Raw genomic sequence first — 19688 nt, forward strand, 5'->3', positions numbered from 1 at the left:
GTTTACTTGTCCAAACATATCTTCCTCTATGATCACCTTGGGGTCTACGATCATCAGGGGAGGTCCTGCTCTCGATCCCACCATGCTAGCAAGTGCGACTGGTGGAGATGAGAGACAGGGCCTTCTCGGTAGTGGCCACCCATCTGTGGAATACATTCCCCAGTGAAATCAGGTCAACTCCATCTCTCCTATCCTTCAGAAAAAAACACAAGTCTTGGCTCTGGGACCAAGCAGTCAGGCAGCTGGCTGAGCAACAACAGTAATGACTTGTGAGAATTGTCAATGAAGAGACCTCGGACTGGAGCTCTGGACTATGATTTGGATTTGTGGACTCAGACTCAGTTGTGTTAATATTTTAAGGGCCATTATTTTTAATGTATTTAAATGTATTTTTTACTGTTGTTGGCGTGTTCATGTTAATTGTTGTGCTGTAATTGTTCTTTGTCAGCATCTAATGGTTGCCAATTAATTGTAAACCACCCTGAGTCCCCCTTCAGGGGTTGAGAAGGATGGGAGATAAATGTTTTAAATAAATAAATAAATAAATAAATAAAATATGACCAACCTGGTTATGCCTTCCCCTAGCCTCCAAACATCTGTGGAGTCATAATCCATATTGAGAGTGCCTTCCAAATAGAGTAGGTCTGGACACCTGTTTGAGCAGAGTGATTTACCCAACCATGAAGATACATTATCTCAGCCACCAGCACTATTCCTTCTTTCTCCCCATGAACACATCCCATTTTGCCTGGACAACTCTGCTTCTCTACTACCTGAAAGTATATGAGTATATCCCCTTTCCCTTCTCAAACTTGTGTGTGCATGTCATCGTGTCTGTGTACTGAATCTGGTGCCAGATTGTTGAGAGAAATAAAACACACCCACACCAGACCACAGAGGGAACCAAATGTATACTGTTTTGTCAGATGATGTATCCAAGGGAGAGAAGGGTGTGGAAGGCTGTCAGCATGCATTTTATTGAGATTAACTGTATTTCCTGCATGCCATCCCTATTATTTGAAGAACATTGTAAAGAACTACCAGCTGAATTTATCCTTCTTCTCCTCCCTTCCCTCACTGCTACTTTTCTTCATTCAGAGTGCTGTTTTCTTGTTATATTTTTCATTGGTTAAACTTTACTGATCAGTTGGCAAGCTCATGCAATAGAATAAAAGGGGAGACCAAAGATCAAGGCAGTGGATGGAAGTGCATGAGACTGGCTGGCAAACACATTCTGAGGTAAGTAGAGACTTTTGGAGGGCCATCAAGAAAAGAGGGTCTGTGTTTTTTAGGAATAAGATTTTCAGGTGCCTGTGGTCCATTGAATACCAAAGGTATCTTCTTTCATTCAAAATGCCTTCAGTGTTCAAGGAGTTCCCTGGAACATCTAACTTGAAACAAATGCCTTAGCAGCTGGCTTATTAGCTTTAAATATATTTAAAGCTTTAGATAGTATATCTTGGCCTGCTTTAAAAGTGATATTGGAGAAATTTGAATTTGGAGAAAGATATAGAAGTTTAATTGGCAAACTGTATTCAAAAATTGTGGTTCAATAATGGTGAATGATAGCCTAACAGAAAAAAATAAGTATTACCCAAGGTAAGAGATAGGGATGCCTCCTTTCCTCAATTTTGTTTGCAGTAATATTGTAAATATTAGCTAACATAATTATAGAATATATTCACATAAAAGGAATAGGAATTAAGGAAAATTGAAGGATAAATTTATTCACAGGTGATATTCTTTTAATGGTTGAAAACCCAATACAACAGTGGGGAAAACTGAAGCTTATTTAACAGAGTTTCGAAGAATAACAGGCCTCTGACAAAGTTAACTAGAAATCGGAACAAGTCAGAAATGTTATTATTCAACTATCAGGAAGAAGAGGGTTACAAGCTGGAGAGATGCGGGGAATGCCGTGGATGTAGCGTACCTGGATTTCAGTAAGGCCTTCAACAAGGTCCCTCATGACCTTTTGGCAAACTAACTAGTCCAATGTGGGCTAGGCAAAACTATGGTGTGGTGGATCAGTAATTGGTTAAATGGACGAACCCAGAGGGTGCTCACCAATGCTTCCTCTTCATCCTGGAAAGAAGTGACAAGTGGAGTGCCGCAGGGTTCCGTCTTGGGCCCGGTCCTGTTCAACATCTTTATTAATGACTTAGATGAAGGGCTAGAAGGCATGATCATCAAGTTTTCAGATGACACCAAATTGGGAGGGATAGCCAATACTCCAGAGGACAGGAGCAGGATTCAAAACGATCTTGACAGATTAGAGAGATGGGCCAAAACTAACAAAATAAAGTTCAACAGTGACAAATGTAAGATACTCCACTTTGGCAGGAAAAACAAAATGCAAAGATACAGAATGGGGGACAATACCTGGCTCGAGAGCAGTACGTGTGAAAAAGATCTTGGAGTCCTCATGGACAACAAGTTAAACATGAGCCAACAATGTGATGCGGCAGCAAAAAAAGCCAATGGGATTTTGGCCTGCATCAATAGGAGAATAGTGTCTAGATCTAGGGAAGTAATGCTACCCCTCGATTCTGCTTTGGTTAGACCACACCTGGAATATTGTGTCCAATTCTGGGCACCACAGTTCAAGAGAGATATTGACAAGCTGGAATGTGTCCAGAGGAGGGCGACTAAAATGACCAAAGGTCTGGAGAGCAAGCCCTATGAGGAGCGGCTTAAGGAGCTGGGCATGTTTAGCCTGAAGAAGAGAAGGTTGAGAGGAGATATGATAGCCATGTATAAATATGTGAGAGGAAACCACAGGGAGGAGGGAGCAAGCTTGTTTTCTGCTTCCCTGGAGACTAGGACACGAAACAGTGGCTTCAAACTACAAGAAAGGAGATTCCATCTGAACAAGAGGAAGAACTTCCTGACTGTGAGAGCCATTCAGCAGTGGAACTCTCTGCCCCGGAGTGTGGTGGAGGCTCCTTCTTTGGAAGCTTTTAAACAGAGGCTGGATGGCCATCTGTCAAGGGTGATTTGAATGCAATATTCCTGCTTGGACTGGATGGGGGATTGGACTGGATGGCCCATGAGGTCTCCTCCAACTCTTTGATTCTATGATTCTATAAGAGGAAAAAAAATAAAGCAGGAGGGAAAATTTGTAGGAATAAACATACTAAAGAATTAGAGAATTTAAGAGATAAATGATTTTACTAAACTAAGAAAGAAAATGAATATAAAACTGTTAGAACATGCTGAACTTAAGCTATCATGGTTTGGTTGGATAGGATTGATTAAAGGCTCCTCCCTAAACTACAAAACCCAGAATTCTGCAGGACGCAAAAACCTGATTTGAAGTGGATTTTTTCTCTAGTGTGATAGGGTCCTATGCTTGGAATTATCTGTTCCTGAATAAAACATATATATATATATATATATATATATATATATATTAAAAAGGAAATATCCTGAATGCCACATCACAATGTCTCTCTCTCTCTCTCTCTTTCTCTCATATTCTCTCCATCCCTTCCCCTTTCTCAGCATGTCTGAATCAGATATAACATATTTCACTCATAAGGGGATCTTGTTCACCCCTGTGGGAACTTCAGTGGAAATACTGAATTATGTGGAAAATGAATTCCAGTTGTTCGATGATGATATTGTGACTGTCACATATCCAAAGTCAGGTCAGTAATATAGTTGAGCATTTTTGTACTTTATATTTACCGTGCATAGGGGCCTTTTTATAGGATAATGAATGTTGTTTTTATTGGAAATTACAACCTTCTTCAAGCCTCCTCTAGTAATTTGTTAAGCTATGATTCTGTTTGCTTACTGTTTTGTATGTATGTTCTGGTATGCAGCTTCTTTTGCTTGATATTTGTAAGAAAGATGCCCTGTGCCATCTGCATGGAGAAATTATCTCAAACATGTCAGAAACTGGACTAATAAGCTATGTACCTATGCTATGCTTAACGAAGTTGCAAGTAGACAAAATATATTATTTTACTAAAGCCGTCTTCATTTTTGTCTCTTGAGTGCATTATATAAAACTAGTTATTTTATGGGAGAGTAGATATATTTTAGACACTGAAAAATACTTCTAAAACTCTGTTATTGTTGTGCATTGGCATATTCTCTGTTTTCCTACAGATCAGAGACAATAGGTTCAGTCTAACAATTGAAGACATTGCCTTGCTTATTACATTTGGTTGTGTACCATATGAGAAGATTCTACTCAAATGGATTTTTGGCTCTTCTCTGAAAGATCAAACTTTTCCAAAAGGCTATGATCTCCAAATGTTTATGAATGCTGTACAACTGGAGTGTTACGGGGTTTTTTTAGGTTATTTTTTTACTCATGGAGATACTAAAATGAACCTATCATTGGGTTCTCTTGGCAATAATTGTTCAGAGGGAGGCTATTAGAGAGAAAACATAACTTACCATCAGTGGGTTTTGAGGTTAAGTGGGGTTTAAACCTTGGCCTCCCAGAGCCCTAGTCCAACATTTAATCCACTACACCAGTGGTTCTCAACCTTCCTAATGCCATGACCCCTTAATACAGTCCCTCATGTTGTGGTGACCCCCAACCATAACACTGTTTTGTTGCTACTTCATAACAGTAATTTTACTACTGTTATAAATCATAATGTAAATATCAGATATGCAAGATGTATTTTCATTCACTGGACCAAACTGGGCACAAATACCCAATGCACCCACATGTAAATGCTAGTGGGTTTGGGGGAGGATTTGGCATTTGGGAGTTGTAGTTGCTGGGATTTATAGTTCACCTATAATCAAAGAGCATTCTGAACTCCACCAGCGACGGATTTGTACCTAATTTGCCACACAGAACTCCCATGACCAACGGAAAACACTGGAAGGGTTTGGTGGGTATTGACCTTGAGTTTGGGAGTTATAGTTCACCTATATCCAGAGAGCACTGTGGACTCATGCAATGGTGGATCTCGACCAAACTTGGCACAAATACTTAATATGTGCAAATGTGAACACTGGTAGAGCCTGGGGAAAATAGACCTTGACTTTTGGGAGTTGTAGTTGCTGGGATTTATAGTTCATTACAATCAAAGAACATTCTGAACTCCACCAACGATAGAATTGGCTCAAACTTCCCACATGGAATCCCCATGATCATCAGAAAATACTGTGTTTTCTGATGGTCTTTGGCAACCCCTCTGACACCCCTTCGTGACCCCCTCAGGGGTTCCGACCCCCAGGTTGAGAAACACTGCACTACACCATGCTGGCTTTCTTTTCCCACATAATATATCCTGCCACAAAATGATTTCCATGTAGTGAATTTGTGCTTGTGGAGCATTCCACAAGTGCGATAGGAATGACTGTATATACTCAAGTATAAGCCTAGTTTTTCAGCCTTTTTTAGGCTGAAAAAGTCCCCCTCAGCTTATAATTGAGTCAAGGTTATTTATTATTTTACTCTGTTGTTGTTGTTATATGTATTATTTTACTCTATTTATTCTTATTCTTATTCTTATTACATTTACCATTTTGCTCTATTATTATTATTATTATTATTATTATTACATTTACCATTTTGCTCTATTATTGTTATTATTACATTTATTATTTTATGCTATTAGCACTGTTATTATTACATTTCCATTATTTTATTTTACTCTATTATTATTACATTTATTATCCTGAATGCATGGAATCTATTTGTTTTAGTTGACAGATTCCATGCCTATGATCTCTCAGTCATTAAAGAAAGACTAAGTTCTGTCAAATCATCTGTAGAATACAATACTGCTCTACATTTTTGAGAACAAAGACCAGCTAATCCAAGACTCTTCTTGAATCTTAGAAATAACCAAGAAGTCAAGCAGAAGTTGGCAAGTAATTCATTAACTAACCATAGTCAAACAGAACCAGGAAATAAGTAGTTATAAATAAAAGGTTTCATTCTAATTAGTTATGTGAAACTGAAGGTAAGTAAGGTTTGTGGAATTTAGTAGGATGCGTTGGGTAAAATGTGCATAGTTTTTGACCACTGGACTCCCCTCAGGTACCAACTGGATGCTGGAGATCTTGGGTTTGATCCAACATGGTGGGGATCCATCATGGGTTCGCAGTACCCCAGTATGGGATCGATGCCCATGGATTGAGGTCCATGACTGCCACCAAAAAGCCTTGAAAGACCTTCCACCCAGGCTTCTCACTTCTCACCTGCCATTCCAGCTGTTCCCTAAATCTTTTATTCACTCCAAGGCCAAGGTAAGAAAAAAAACCCATCAATGTTCCTTTTGTCTCAAAGCACAAAAAAGAAGTGGCAAATTTTGGGCGCACACTGTCTGTTTGAAGTTAGATGATATACTAAACCACAAAGAATCATAAAGGGAACTCCAGAATGATGTTTTGATCATGGTTCTGCTTCCAGGAGATCATGATGTAGTCAAAAGAAACAACAACAAAAAAGCAGCACAAATTAAACATATTTTATACTTCACAAAATTGAATCACATATCATTCCATGCACCAAATGAACACTGGACGTACCTCCTTCCTTAAATGTAACCTTTCTGTTCCTTACAGATTATCTATGTCTTGCGTAACCCTAAAGATGTGCTAGTTTCAAGTTACCACTTTTCCAAGATCTTTAAAGGATTCGAGGATCCTGGGGCTACAGAAGAATTCTTGGAAAAATTCCTGAGAGGGAATGGTGAGAAAAGAGATAAGCAGGCTGTTTCCATCGGCATCAGTTGCAGTCCAATTCATAATGAGAGGCAGAAGTCAACCCCCAGGGTGCAGGGCCCATGGCAGTGACTTTTGTCTGACTCTCATTTTGTCTTTGAACAAATGTAGAATCGACAATTATCAGAATACAACCTTTTCCATTCCTGCTTTTAATGCTCCCCAAAAGTTGCCAGGGGCTCCCGGTAGCGCAGTGGGTTAAAACACTGAGCTGCTAAACTTGGTGACCGAAAAGTTGCTGGTTTGAATCCAGGGAGCGGACTGATCTCCTGCTGTTAGCCCCAGCTTCTGCCAACCTAGCAGTTTGAAAACATGCAAATGTGAGTAGATCAATAGGTACCGCTCTGGCAGGAAGGTAACGGTCATGCCGACCACATTACCTTGGAAGTGTCTATGGACAACACCGACTCTTCAGTTTAGAAATGGAGATGAGCACCAACCCCCAAATTCGGGCATTTCTGGACCTTTACCTACCTTTTAATTTAATGACCGCCCTGGTGACACAGCGAGTTAATCTGTTGGGCTGCTGCACTTTCTGACCAAAAGGTAAGTGGTTCGAATCCAGGGAGCAGAGTGGGCTCCTGGTGTTAGCCCCAGCTTCTGCCAACCAATAATAATAATAATAATCATCATCATCATCATTATCATCATCATCTTTATTTATACGCTGCCACCATCTCCCCAAGGGGACTTGGGGCCACTTACATGAGGCCAAGCTCAACAATTACAACAATGCAAATATAAAATGTAAAAAATACAACAATGAAATATAATGAAAATAATAACACAAAAACAATACAAAGTAAACACACAATGCAATATAAAATCACAATAATTGAACACAATGGGCAGGGCCAGTTGCAAAGTTTAAAAGGTTTTAAAACACTGGGTGAGATGAGCAATGTAGTGTATCTGGAAAGAGGTTCAGATGGGATGAAACAATGGGGTTTAAATGCACTTGAGGGTAAAATAAAGTGCATTCAAGGGCATTTTATGTAGGGTTTGGTCAAGGTCAGGGATTGTTGTTCATTCATTGAAGTCACACTGCAACAGCCAAGTTTTTAGGCTCTTTTTGAAGACTGCCAGGTTGGAGGGTTGCTTAATTTCTCCGGGGAGCGAGTTCCAGAGCTGAGGGGCCACCACAGAGAAGGCCCTCTCCCTTGTCCGCACAAGTCGTGCTTGCAACGGCGGTGGGATCAAGAGAAGGGCCTCTTTGGAAAATTAAAGGGATTGTGTAGGTTCATAGAAGGAAATGCAGTCACGAAGGTAGGCAGGTCCAAAACCATTCAGGGCTTTGTAGGTAAGAACTTGCACCTTGATTTGGGACCAGAAAATAAATGGAAGCCAATGGAACTCGTTAAACAGGGCATTCGACCGCTCCCTGTCATTCACACCAGTTAGTAGTCTGGTTGCCAGTCATTGGACCAACTGAAGTTTCTGGGCCTTCTTCAAGGGCAGCCCCACCTAGAGTGCATTGCAATAGTCCAATCTAACTAAGGCATAGACCAGCTAGCAGTTCGAAAACATGCAAATGTGAGTAGATCAACAGGTACCGCTCTGGCGGGAAGGTAACGGCGCTCCATGCAGTCATGCCAACCACATGACCTTGGAGGTGTCTACAGACAATGCCCGCTCTTTGGCTTAGAAATGGAGATGAGTACCAACCATTAGAGTTGAACACAACTGGACTTAATGTCAGGGGAAACCCTTTATCTTTTACCTAAAAGTTGCCAAAGTTGCAAACTACTTTGAATACATTTGTGCTCTGCTTTCGATTGGACACTAAAATGGCTTGCAACATTGGCAGTCAGCAGCATATGGTTTCAAAAAGGTAAGATAAAGGAGAAGTTGGGTCTCCAGACAATTTAGAGAAGTCATCTCCACCCTTCAAAGTGCCACAATTTTAAAGAGCCCACAACCCTGACAAGATCAAACATTTTTCTTCTATAAGCAATACCCTCTAATTCTCTCAAGGTTTCCCTCCTCTTTGTAGAGAAAGGGAGTGAAGGGCACTACGAGGCCTGGAAAATTTAGAAGGGCCCCTGGTGTCTGGCAACTTTGGCCTTCTCCAAGCCAACTGTCAATGGGATGAAACTGAATGGTGTTGGGATGCCATCAAGAGATCACCAAAAGATAGCCTATACTTTTAAGGAGAATGGAGAAAAGAAGCCATTGCTGTTATATCTAAGCAGATGTGGCAGCAACTCATCTTCCTTTTGGTTAGGATAAGGATTTGTGTGTGTGTGTGTGTGTGGATAGGTTTGTGGAGAGCCCTCAAGGGAAACAATCAGTGGCCAAGACTCCTCTACTTGGCAAGCAAGAAGAGGTCCTCAGGCTATTGGTTCTCTTCCATTGCACTAGTTGCATAGAGAAATTATAGAATTCCTTTTCCATCCGAGCACTATAATACCTTTTCAAATATTTGCATTCCACCTTCTTTTTACTATCCAGTTGCATATGGTTCCTGGTTTGACCATGTGAGAGGCTGGATGGAGTTGAAAGACAGACCAAACTTCTTCTTGTTCACCTATGAAGACCTACAAAAGGTATGATATGGCCTCTGTGTGTATCAACTCTACTCCTTCCTCCTTTCCTTCAAATAGGTATTAAAAACACATCTATGCAATTTAGCTTACAGAGACGAGGACAATGTACATCTATTTGCACCTCACTGAGTTGCTAGCAGCCACCCTGGTAACCTGCTGTTTTCAATCACACCCACAACAATTTTAGCCTAATTTTAGAGATTTTAAATGATATTTTAAGGATTTAATATGTTAGTACTTACGTTATGTCTTGTTCATTTATGTTGGTTAATTATTGAGTAGTTCTTGATTTGTTTATTGATTGCTTATATATTATTGTTGGCATTGAATGTTTGCTATTGTGTACTTTGTTGTGAGCCAGGACTGTAGCCGTGGGGAGGGGGTTAGGGGCTCAACCCCCCCCCCCCCCCCAAATTTTCAGGTTAAAACAAACTGGTTTACTCATGAATTTTAACTGGTTAACCAAATCCCCATGCTAAGTCTATGAGATGCAAAAAATTAAGAGTTCCTCCAGAACTGAAAGCACTATCTCAAGCAAATATTGACAATTTATTCACACTGTCATTACTTGCAGCAATAGCTGATGTAGCAAAGCAACCAAGTTGGGGGGGGGGGGTGTTGAATGCTCTCATTAAGGAGGCCAGACTTGGTGGAGGTGGTTGACAGGGGCAGAGCTGCAGGCTATTGAAGGCTGCTCTGCCCCCTGCTGTGTTCTTTGATTCAGCGTGACCCTAACCCCCCCCCCATTTTTTTTAAAAAAATTTCAACCCTCTCCGAAATTTTCAACCTTCCCCAAAAAAATTTCTGGCTACGGCCCTGTTGTGAGCCACCCTGAGTCCCTTCGGGGAGATAGGGCGGGCTATAAATAAAGTTTCATTTCAGTTTCATTTCATTTTTAGAAATACAGTACATCATTTTGTGACATAGTAATTCAATTTTATTAGTAAAATGGAGGTGAAACCAACCTCTTAAAAGAGATATATATATTATATATGTATATATTATATATTATTGTTGGCATTGAATGTTTGCTATTGTGAATTTTGTTGTGAGCCAGGCCTGTGTATGTACATATACACATGCACACATGCATACAAAATGGTGCTCCATGTAGTCATGCTGGCCACATGACCTTGGAGGTGTCTACGGACAACGCCGGCTCTTCGGCTTAGAAGTGGAGATGAGCACCAACCCCCAGAGTCGGACACAACTGGACTGTCAGGGGAAAACTTTTACCTTTACCTTACATACAATACTGCAATTTGTAGAGACACAACATAACTCATGAAAACTTTTCATTTATACATTTAAATATATATGATTTATTTCTTATTTCACGTGGACTCATTATGTTCATGCAACACACCTACACACTGCAGCTGACACACTACTGTGTTGTGACACATATTTTGGAATGTTTTGCTCTAAAGCATCAACATCTTTTGACTTTCAAGAATTCAACCAATGTAAAATATCTCTGAGCATATGTAAGCTTCCCTCATTTCACTTCTGAGAATCCAATTTAAGGGCTCCTGTAATTAAGTACAGGCAGTCCCCAAGTTACAAACATCTGAATTACAAATGACTCCTGGTTACAAATGGAGGTGATACAATAGGAGAGAAATATATCTCTTGGAATAGAAGTTCACTCCCGGAAGACTTATGGGGCAAAGGTGTCTCCACTGAAACTTAATCACCAATTCGTGTTTCCACAACAAGCCAATTTTTTTCAAAATCCAATTATCACAGGAACTGAAAGTGAACAGGGACACAGACAGCAAAACAAACAACACAGGGATGTTAACCCTTCCCTATGCTATCCAAAACTTGCAGATGTGTGTGTGTCAAACCCCTGGTGGCACAGTGGGTTAAACCGCTGAGCTGCTAAACTTGTTGACCAAAAGGTCACAGGTTCAAATCCAGGGAGCGGTGTGAGCTCCCGCTGTCAGCTACAGCTTCTGCCAACCTAGTAATTTGAAAGCATGCAAATGTGAGTAGATCACATTTGCAGGAAGATAATGGCGCGCTATGCAGTTATGCTGGCCACGTGACCTTGGAGGTGTCTACGGACAACGCCGACTCTTCAGCTTAGAAATGGGATGAGCACAAACCCCCAGAGTCAGACACGACTGGACTCAATGTCAGAGGAAAACCTTTACCTTTACTGTGTATTTGTGTGTGTGTGTGTGTATGAAGTTACACTCAAGAAAAGTACCGTAAAAACCGGGGTACTAGACGACTTTCTAAACCAAGAAAGTCATCTCAAAAATGGGGGGTCGTCTTAAACGCCGGGTATACCAACATAACAGTGTGTTGGAACGCCATTTGCCACTCCATCAATTGAATCTGCCTTCCTTGCATCCCAGGCAGCACCTCGCCGCCGTTGTAGCCCTCGTTGTTCCCTTGCCTCTCTTGGCGGCGCAGCCTGAGGAGAAGGGAGGGGGCAAGGAGGAGGAGTGCTGGGAAGCGAAGCCGGAGGGGTGGGGGGGGGGAGAGGCGGGTGGGAGGCATTCTGGGGAGTCTTTCCTCCCCTCAAAAGGAACAGAGTTCAAAAAGGGACTCCCCAAACTGGGAAGCTAACCTCATAGCGGGTCTCCTTCAAGGAGACCGGCAAAAGCGCCTGTGGAGCTTTCCCCCAGAAGAGGTTCCTTGAGGGAGGGAACGAGGCTTGAACAGCCTCGCTAAGCCAATCGCCTTCATTTTTTTTTTAAAAAAAGAAGCAGAACAGGGGGAATTATAAGAAACCACAGCAAAAGAAGGAGAAAGAAAACTGAGAAGAGAGCTTGCAGCAGAAAGGGACGAAAATTAAAGGAATTTAAAGGAACCGAGGAGGAGAGAACTAGAGAGAAAGCAATCCAAGAAGGTCTGTAAAGCACAGATAGTGCTTACTGGAAAGAGAGACAAAGAGTGACAGGAGAGAAAGAAGCAGTAAACTACGGAAGGAATACAAATGCAAAAAAGGAGTTGGGCTTCCTGTGTGTGCCCTGCTTATTGTGTGGCTCCTTTAAGAGAAAAGGGACGCTCCAACCCAGGAAGGAGCTGAAGGAGGCAAACGCAGGCAAAAGGGGAGGAGTCCTGACTCCAGAGGAGGCGGGGAAGTGAAGGAATGCGGAAGAAGGGCAGTCCAAAGCCAAAAAGGATATGGAGGAAGGGAAGGAGACAGAATAGGGAGGCAGTAAGGGCAGAAGTAAGAGGTGGAGAGATAAGCTCTGGAGAGAACTGATGAATTGAAGAAAGGAGAAAAAAGGAAAGAAGGAAGGGAGAAGAGAAAGGGTCTAGAGTCTGAGAGCGATATTGAAGAATAAACATAATAAAAAGAACAATAAAATAATAAACAGCAAGAAATAAAGAAAAATAACAAAATGAGTAAAAAGAATATACAGATGCCCAAAAAAGGAGAGAGGGAGTGAGGAGAAGGAAAGACAATAAAGGAAATCAGCTGCGGAATTTAATTAATGAGACTGCCATGGTCCATCACATACAAAAAGAAGAATCCTCAGGGTGGGACCTTTTACATCCTAATCAAGAAAGAGCAATTACTAGGAGGGTCCTTGGGACAATTACAGACGAAAGAATTAAGGTTAAGAGCAAGCTAGTGGGCAGACACATTAATGTGGACAAATTTACAACTCCTAAAATGAACAAAAACCTCACAATCATAGAATCATGGAGTTGGATGAGACCTCCTGGGCCATCCAGTCCAACCCCTTTCTGCCAAGAAGCAGGAATATTGCATTCAAAGCACCCCTGACAGATGGCCATCCAGCCTCTGCTTAAAAGCCTTCAAAGAAGGAGCCTCCACCACACTCCGGGGCAGAGAGTTCCACTGCTGAACAGCTCTCACAGTCAGGAAGTTCTTTCTCATGTCCAGATGGAATCTCCTTTCTTGCAGTTTGAAGCTATTGTTCCATTGTGTCCCTAGTCTCCAAGGAGGCAGAAAGGAAGCTTGCTCCCTCCTCCTCCCCGTGACTTCCTCTCACATATTTATACATGGCTATCATGTCTCCTCTCAGCCATCTCTTCTTCAGGCTAAACATGCCCAGCTCTTTAAGCCGCTCCTCATAGGGCTTGTTCTACAGACCCATGATCATTTTAGTCACCCTCCTCTGAACACATTCCAGCTTGTCAATATCTCTCTTCAATTGCGGTGCCCAAAATAGGACACAATAACCACACTAACAAGAAGACTCTCCATACAAGGGGAACCATCTCTAAAAGACCTTATGTTGCAATTACAGAAAATACAGGATAACCAAGAAAAAATGCAGGAAAGTCTGCAAAAAACATTCCAAGACGAGACAGGGAAATAATAAGCGAAATCAAAGAAGAAATCTCGACAATCAAAAAAGATGTCAGAGATATCCAACAAGAATTAAAGATGATTCAAAAAGAGAAAGCCAGCATTACAAAATCATGTGATAACATTAACCAGAAAATTAGGGTTTCCATTGTTGTTGTTATCAAGGAGAGTGAGTGGGGTTGGACTGGATGGCCATTGGGGTCCCTTCCATCTCATGGGTTCCATAATCATTATCATCATTATCATCATCATCATCATCATCAAGCAGAACTGGATGGCCACCTGTTAGCAGGGCTTGCATTGTGTCTTCCTGCTGACAGGAGTGAGTGGGGTTGGGCTGGATGGCCATTGGAGTTCCTTCCAACTCAAGGGTTCCATAATAATAATAATCAAGCAAAACTTAATGACCACCTGTTGCATTATGTCTTACTGCCTGACAGGAGTGAGTAGGGAATGTGTCCAGAGGAGGGCGACTAAAATGATCAGGGGTCTGGAGAACAAGCCCTATGAGGAGCGGCTTAAAGAGCTGGGCATGTTTAGCCTGAAGAAGAGAAGGCTGAGAGGGGACATGATAGCCATGTATAAATATGTGAGAGGAAGTCATAGGGAGGAGGGAGTGAACTTGTTTTCTGCTTCCCTGGAGACTAGGACACGGAACAATGGCTTCAAACTAGAAGAGAGGAGATTCCATCTGAACATGAGAAAAAACTTCCTGATTGTGAGAGCGGTTCAGCGGTGGAACTCCCTGCCCTGGAGGGAGTGTGGTGGAGGATCCTTCTTTGGAAGCTTTTAAACAGAGGCTAGATGGCCATCTGTCGGGGGTGATTTGAATTCAATTTTCCTGCTTCTTGGCAGAATGGGGTTGGACTGGATGACCCATGAGGTCTCTTCCAACTCTAGGATTCTAGGGTTTGGCTGGATGGCCCACGAGGTCTCTTCCAACTCTATGATTTTATGACATTGGACCCGGCCCTGGGCTCACTCTAGGTAAGGTAAAATCTTGGAGACAGGAAGGGCTGGGCAGGCAAGAAGAACTGACCAATCCAAGCACGCATTGTATAAAACAATAAGGCAATTGCTGGTAAGATACATGGTTGACAGCTTAGAAAACACACAGCATGGCAGCTCCCATGGGTTTATTGTCTTATCCTTCCTTTCAGTTTTAGAGGGAATTAGGAAAGGTTTAATCCACTTTAACTGTTTTATGTTTACATGTTTGATTACAAGCAGCCTTAAGTTTATAAGTGACAGCTTTCTTGCTAAGAGCCTACATGTCATAAGCATTTGCATTAAAATTACCATATTGAAATCTAATCTGATTTATTTTTATTTTTATTGGTTGTGCGTTGGAAGAGGGGTGGTCTTATACGGCGAGTATATCACAAACTCCATATTTTAACTGGAAAATTTGGGGGGTCGTCTTATACACCCAGTCGTCTTATATGCCGGAATATACGGGAATCTGTTCCAACTTACATACATATTCAACTTAGGAACAAATCTATCTTGGGGACTACCTGTCTGTATGTGTTAACAGTCTATCTTCTTTCCTATTTTTGGATGGATTTCTTGGGTTACTTGTCCTGTAGTACATTTAAGGCAATTATTCCTGTTTCTACCAGAAACTCATGCTGCACTAACCCATAACATTTTAGTAGTACAAATGCCAAATATTCCAAAATGTAACTACAAGATCTTTATCCCACACATTGGGGTTCCTTGTGAAGTTCAAGATTTTACATCTAAGATCAGTTATCCATGGGAGCAGTCCTTACTAAGACACAACATGTGACAAAATGACAGGGAGGGTGCATTTGACTGAGAGGAAAATTCTGTCTAATTTAGTTGTCCAGCAGTACCAGAAAAGATCAGATACATCCTACAACTCTTTTTCAATTGTTTTTGTTATCGTTAGAATCTACGGGGCAATGTGGAGAAGCTCTCTCAGATCCTTGGAAAGAACCTGAACAGCCAGCAGATAAACGCTGTGGTAGAAAATGCCTCTTTCCATAAGATGAAGGATAACAACATGTCCAACTTCACTCAGACACCACTTTTCGATCAGAGCACAGGAAGGTTCATGAGGAAAGGTAGATATACAGTTAAAGCTTACTAAACATTGTCAAAGCCTGGGACACAATCCACTTTCTACCTGAATCCTGAAGCATAGTTTGGTAGGTGCTGAGAATCGTATGTAACAGGCATGGTAATGCTTTTGGACTTCTTCCTAACTGCTTGCCCAATGCAATTATGTATTGCAATTCAAAGAGTTGCTGCAACATGAGAAAAAATAAGATATAATACGTGCCCACTTTCCATGCCCCTTAGGTTGTATAATCTATTGGTCTTTGATCTCTTGCATCATGAGGTCATTTGCAGGCAACATGCTTTCCTGACCCATTGTTTGAAGGTCTCTAGTTGAGATGCCGCAGGCCAAGAAAAAGCAGCATTGACAATGGCCCTGGATGATACCCTGATCAAAGGGAAACACCCATAAGTAATCAGTTAACTGCTCCTCTCCTCAATGACTAGTTTTTTCCCCCCTCACTTTATTTAATGGTAGGGCTGGTGTAACAGATGAATCTTAGTTGAGAATTGTATGAGAGAGAGATTACTTTTAAACACCTGTTTATACCACTTTTAATGTTATTTTGATAATATTGTTATTGTTTGCTGTATATGTTTTGATTTTATTGCTGTATTATGTTGTCCGGGCTTGGCCCCATGTAAGCCGCTCCGAGTCCCCATCGGGGAGATGGTGGCGGGGTAGAAATAAAGATTATTATTATTATTATTATTATTATTTAATATGTGCAACCCAGCGCCATAAAACTGTCTTCTGTTCCACAAGATCTTCAGTTTTTTCTTTCCTGGAGTTCCTTTTCTTTAATAAGTAGACACAACTCTCAGTATTTTGAACTGAACTGAAACAACATTTATTTAAAGGTTTCTCAAGTTCATACCAGCTTGATGGTTACACATTATATCCTTATTGTCGCTACACTGAAATCTTCAGAAAACATGAAACTGTTACTGTGAAACTTTTAACGATGTCTTATATTCTCTCTCCTGAATGTTTGTTATTTCTTTTCTTTTAAGACTTAGTTTCCTTCCTCACTCCCACTTTTATTGCTTCAGGTTTGACACTGAAGTCATAAATAAAACAACCGGGAATCTCTTTCTTCTAGCACCCAGGCTAGATCATACTACAGAGTTAAATTTTCTTCTGACTACCTGTCAGAGACCTAAACTGCTTGGTCTAGCTCCACACAACTAGAACCAACCATCCCTTGGCTTATCTAGATACCAACTGACACTTTTTGAACTGTGTTCTTTTTCTTAGTGGCAGTTAACTCCGCCCCCTCCTCTTCTACTTGGAAGGCTATGTCGCTATGGCAACGCCCTAGCTCAGGCCACCCATCAGCTGGCCTGCACGTACTGTGCTGGTACGGCTGTACCAGGAGCTCCAACTTCCTTTTCTTTCATTGAGTGTTTGCATGTATTCCAAAGTGCAATAAGGTGGCTTCACTTGGTTTGCAATTATAGGGCCAATGACCTGTCAATTATCATTATGTTTTTTAGTTCCGCCCCTTTCCCCAGGGTTCAGGAAGGAAAGGGAGCCATTTTAGCTCAGTCTTACAGTTGAAAGCTTAGCTACAGGACGTGAATCAGCTCCACCTGTAGAGAAGCTTCGTTTCTTATGAAATTCCGGGGGGAAACAGTTCCAAAGGATTCCAGTTGGAGAATCTACAAAGCCTTGACTGATAGGTCTACTCGGGACCCAAAAAGCAGTTTGGAGCCGGGAGAGAGCCCACACCAGCAAAGTTTAGAAAGTAGATTGTCCAAGGAGGGGTTAAAAAGGGTTTTCCTCTTAAAGAAAAGAAACAGTTCATGAAGCCAGTTGCCTTTCCCTTATGGACAAGAAAGCCATCAGTTGATTCAAAGCCTTGAAGTATTTGTTTGACTTGTTGAAGATTTGAGAAGTATTTGATTGTTTTGTTGAAGACCTAAGCAATAATAAAGGACCTTATTAAACTTTTCAAGCTTCTAAAGACTGTGTGTAGGAAAATCCTTAGGGCCTCTCAGCTGAGGCACCCCGGCTTCCTACTGGGCACAAAGAGCACATGCTGTTCAAATGCCAATTGCTATAGGCCCAGCGCGTGACAGCACACCTACATTACAATATCAATAAACATATGTAAAACCTTATATCATAATATCAATAAACATATGCAAAACCTACATTCTAATTAGACATTTCGTTATAGCTGGCTATTAGAGGGGCCTTCTTTTCACTGTGTTGATCCAATGTTCTGTGTGTATTAATTCTTCCCTTCTATGGTGTTCTAGGGATCTCTGGTGACTGGAAGAATCACCTGACGGTGGCCCAGAATGAATACTTTGACCGTGTGTATCAGGAGAAAATGCAGGACATAAAAACAACCCTACAATGGGAGTGAAGAATGCCAGATGCTCTGTATGCAAACAGTCCTATCTCTCCAAGGTTTTGGGCATCATGATAGTAAATATAAGAAACTTATTGAAAAGTTTTTTATTGCTGTAGAACAAATTACTCCAAGATATCAGCAAATAAAAGGAGGCACTATGTTTTGAATAGTAGAAAAGCCTAAAGGTTAATACTGTGCTATATTCTGAATGGTTAGCCTAAAGGGTTAGCACTGTCCCATGATTTATCATTGATATATCATAGATTGAAACCACTGTTGAAATCCTGCATCAAAAATGGGATGTGAAAATCTATACCTTGTCTTCCATCTCTCCTTCCTCAAAACCCATCTTTTTCATCCTGCCCCACTGTTCCTTGATGTGCTATGGGCTGCTGCTGTAGAAAGATGCTGGCTGATGCCTCTGGATACAAATCAAATGACAACATCGTCCTTTGAAATCTTGCAGAAGATGCCCAACAACCTCTCTAGAGTTGTTTAATTATCACCTTGGATATTCACAGATTAAATAAAACTAAAATCACAACATTTATTCATTTTTGTTGTCAACGATCATTGTCTCATTCTGCCCACTCCCGTTGTCTTTTCTTCTACACTGCTATGTCATGCAGCTTCAGGATGCAGACTAACTGCACTGAGCTGGATTAGATGAGTCTACACTGCCATATAATGCAGTTCAGTGCAATTAATCAGCATTCTGAAATGTAGATCTGGCCAGTAATTCAGTTTCACTAGGAAACAAGATTAAACCAAGTTCTTATAAAAGAAGTTAAACATGAGCCAACAATGTGATGTGGCGGCAAAAAAAGCCAATGGGATTTTGGCCTGCATCAAGAGGAGCATAGTGTCTAGATCTAGGGAAGTAATGCTACCCCTCTATTCTGCTTTGGTTAGACCACACCTGGAATATTGTGTCCAATATTCTGGGCACCACAATTCAAGAGAGATATTGACAAGCTGGAATGTGTCCAGAGGAGGGCGACTAAAATGATCAAGGGTCTGTAGTTTGAAGCCATTGTTCCGTGTCCTAGTCTCCAGTGAAGCAGAAAACAAGCTTGCTCCCTCCTCCCTGTGGCTTCCTCTCACATATTTATACATGGCTATCATATCTCTTCTCAGACTTCTCTTCTTCAGGCTAAACATGCCTATGAGGAGCAACTTAAGGAGCTGGACATGTTTAGCCTGAAGAAGAGAAGGGAGGAGGGAGCAAGACTAGGACACGGAACAATAGCTTCAAACTACAGGAAAGGAGATTCCACCTGAACATGAGGAAGAACTTCCTGACTGTGAGAGCTGTTCAGCAGTGGAACTCTCTACCCCGGAGTGTGGTGGAGACTTCTTCTTTGGAGGTTTTAGTTCTAAACAGGAAAGCTAACATGTACAACATGTTGCTTCTTTGGCAATGGCAATTGAAAATGACTGTAACATTGCATCTGTTTCTGTAGGACAGCTACAACGGGACTTGTTTCGTAGAATCAGAGAGTTGGAAGAGACCTCGTGGGCCCTCCAGTCCAACCCTCCACCAAAATAACATTTAAAACACCTCCAACAGATGGCCATTCCAGCTTGTCAATATCTCTCTTCAACTGGGGTGCCCAGAATGGGACACAGTATTCCAGGTGTGGTCTAACCAAGGCAGAATACAGGGGTAGCATAACTTCCCTGGATCTAGCC

At 41.4% G+C, this 19688-nt stretch overlaps 1 protein-coding gene across 2 annotated transcripts; it reads left to right on the plus strand.

Moving 5' to 3' along the window:
* Window positions 1–1033: 1033 nt before the first annotated feature.
* LOC132780259 (sulfotransferase 2A1-like) lies at window positions 1034–18614 on the plus strand. 2 transcript variants are annotated; one of them, XM_067460719.1, is made up of 7 exons: window positions 1034–1239; window positions 3505–3650; window positions 6017–6225; window positions 6544–6670; window positions 9154–9248; window positions 15464–15638; window positions 17899–18614. In XM_067460719.1, the coding sequence occupies exons 1-7, from the start codon at window positions 1211–1213 to the stop codon at window positions 18006–18008; spliced, it is 891 nt and encodes a 296-aa protein (XP_067316820.1). In that variant the 5' UTR covers window positions 1034–1210; the 3' UTR covers window positions 18009–18614. The 2 variants fall into 2 exon arrangements, with proteins under 2 accessions (XP_067316820.1, XP_067316821.1); XM_067460720.1 differs by lacking the exon at window positions 1034–1239 and adding an exon at window positions 1317–1334 and having other exon boundaries at window positions 17899–18613.
* Window positions 18615–19688: the final 1074 nt, after the last annotated feature.

The sequence above is a fragment of the Anolis sagrei genome, chromosome X (genome assembly GCF_037176765.1).
Source record: "Anolis sagrei isolate rAnoSag1 chromosome X, rAnoSag1.mat, whole genome shotgun sequence".
Classification (NCBI taxonomy): Eukaryota; Metazoa; Chordata; class Lepidosauria; order Squamata; family Dactyloidae; genus Anolis; species Anolis sagrei.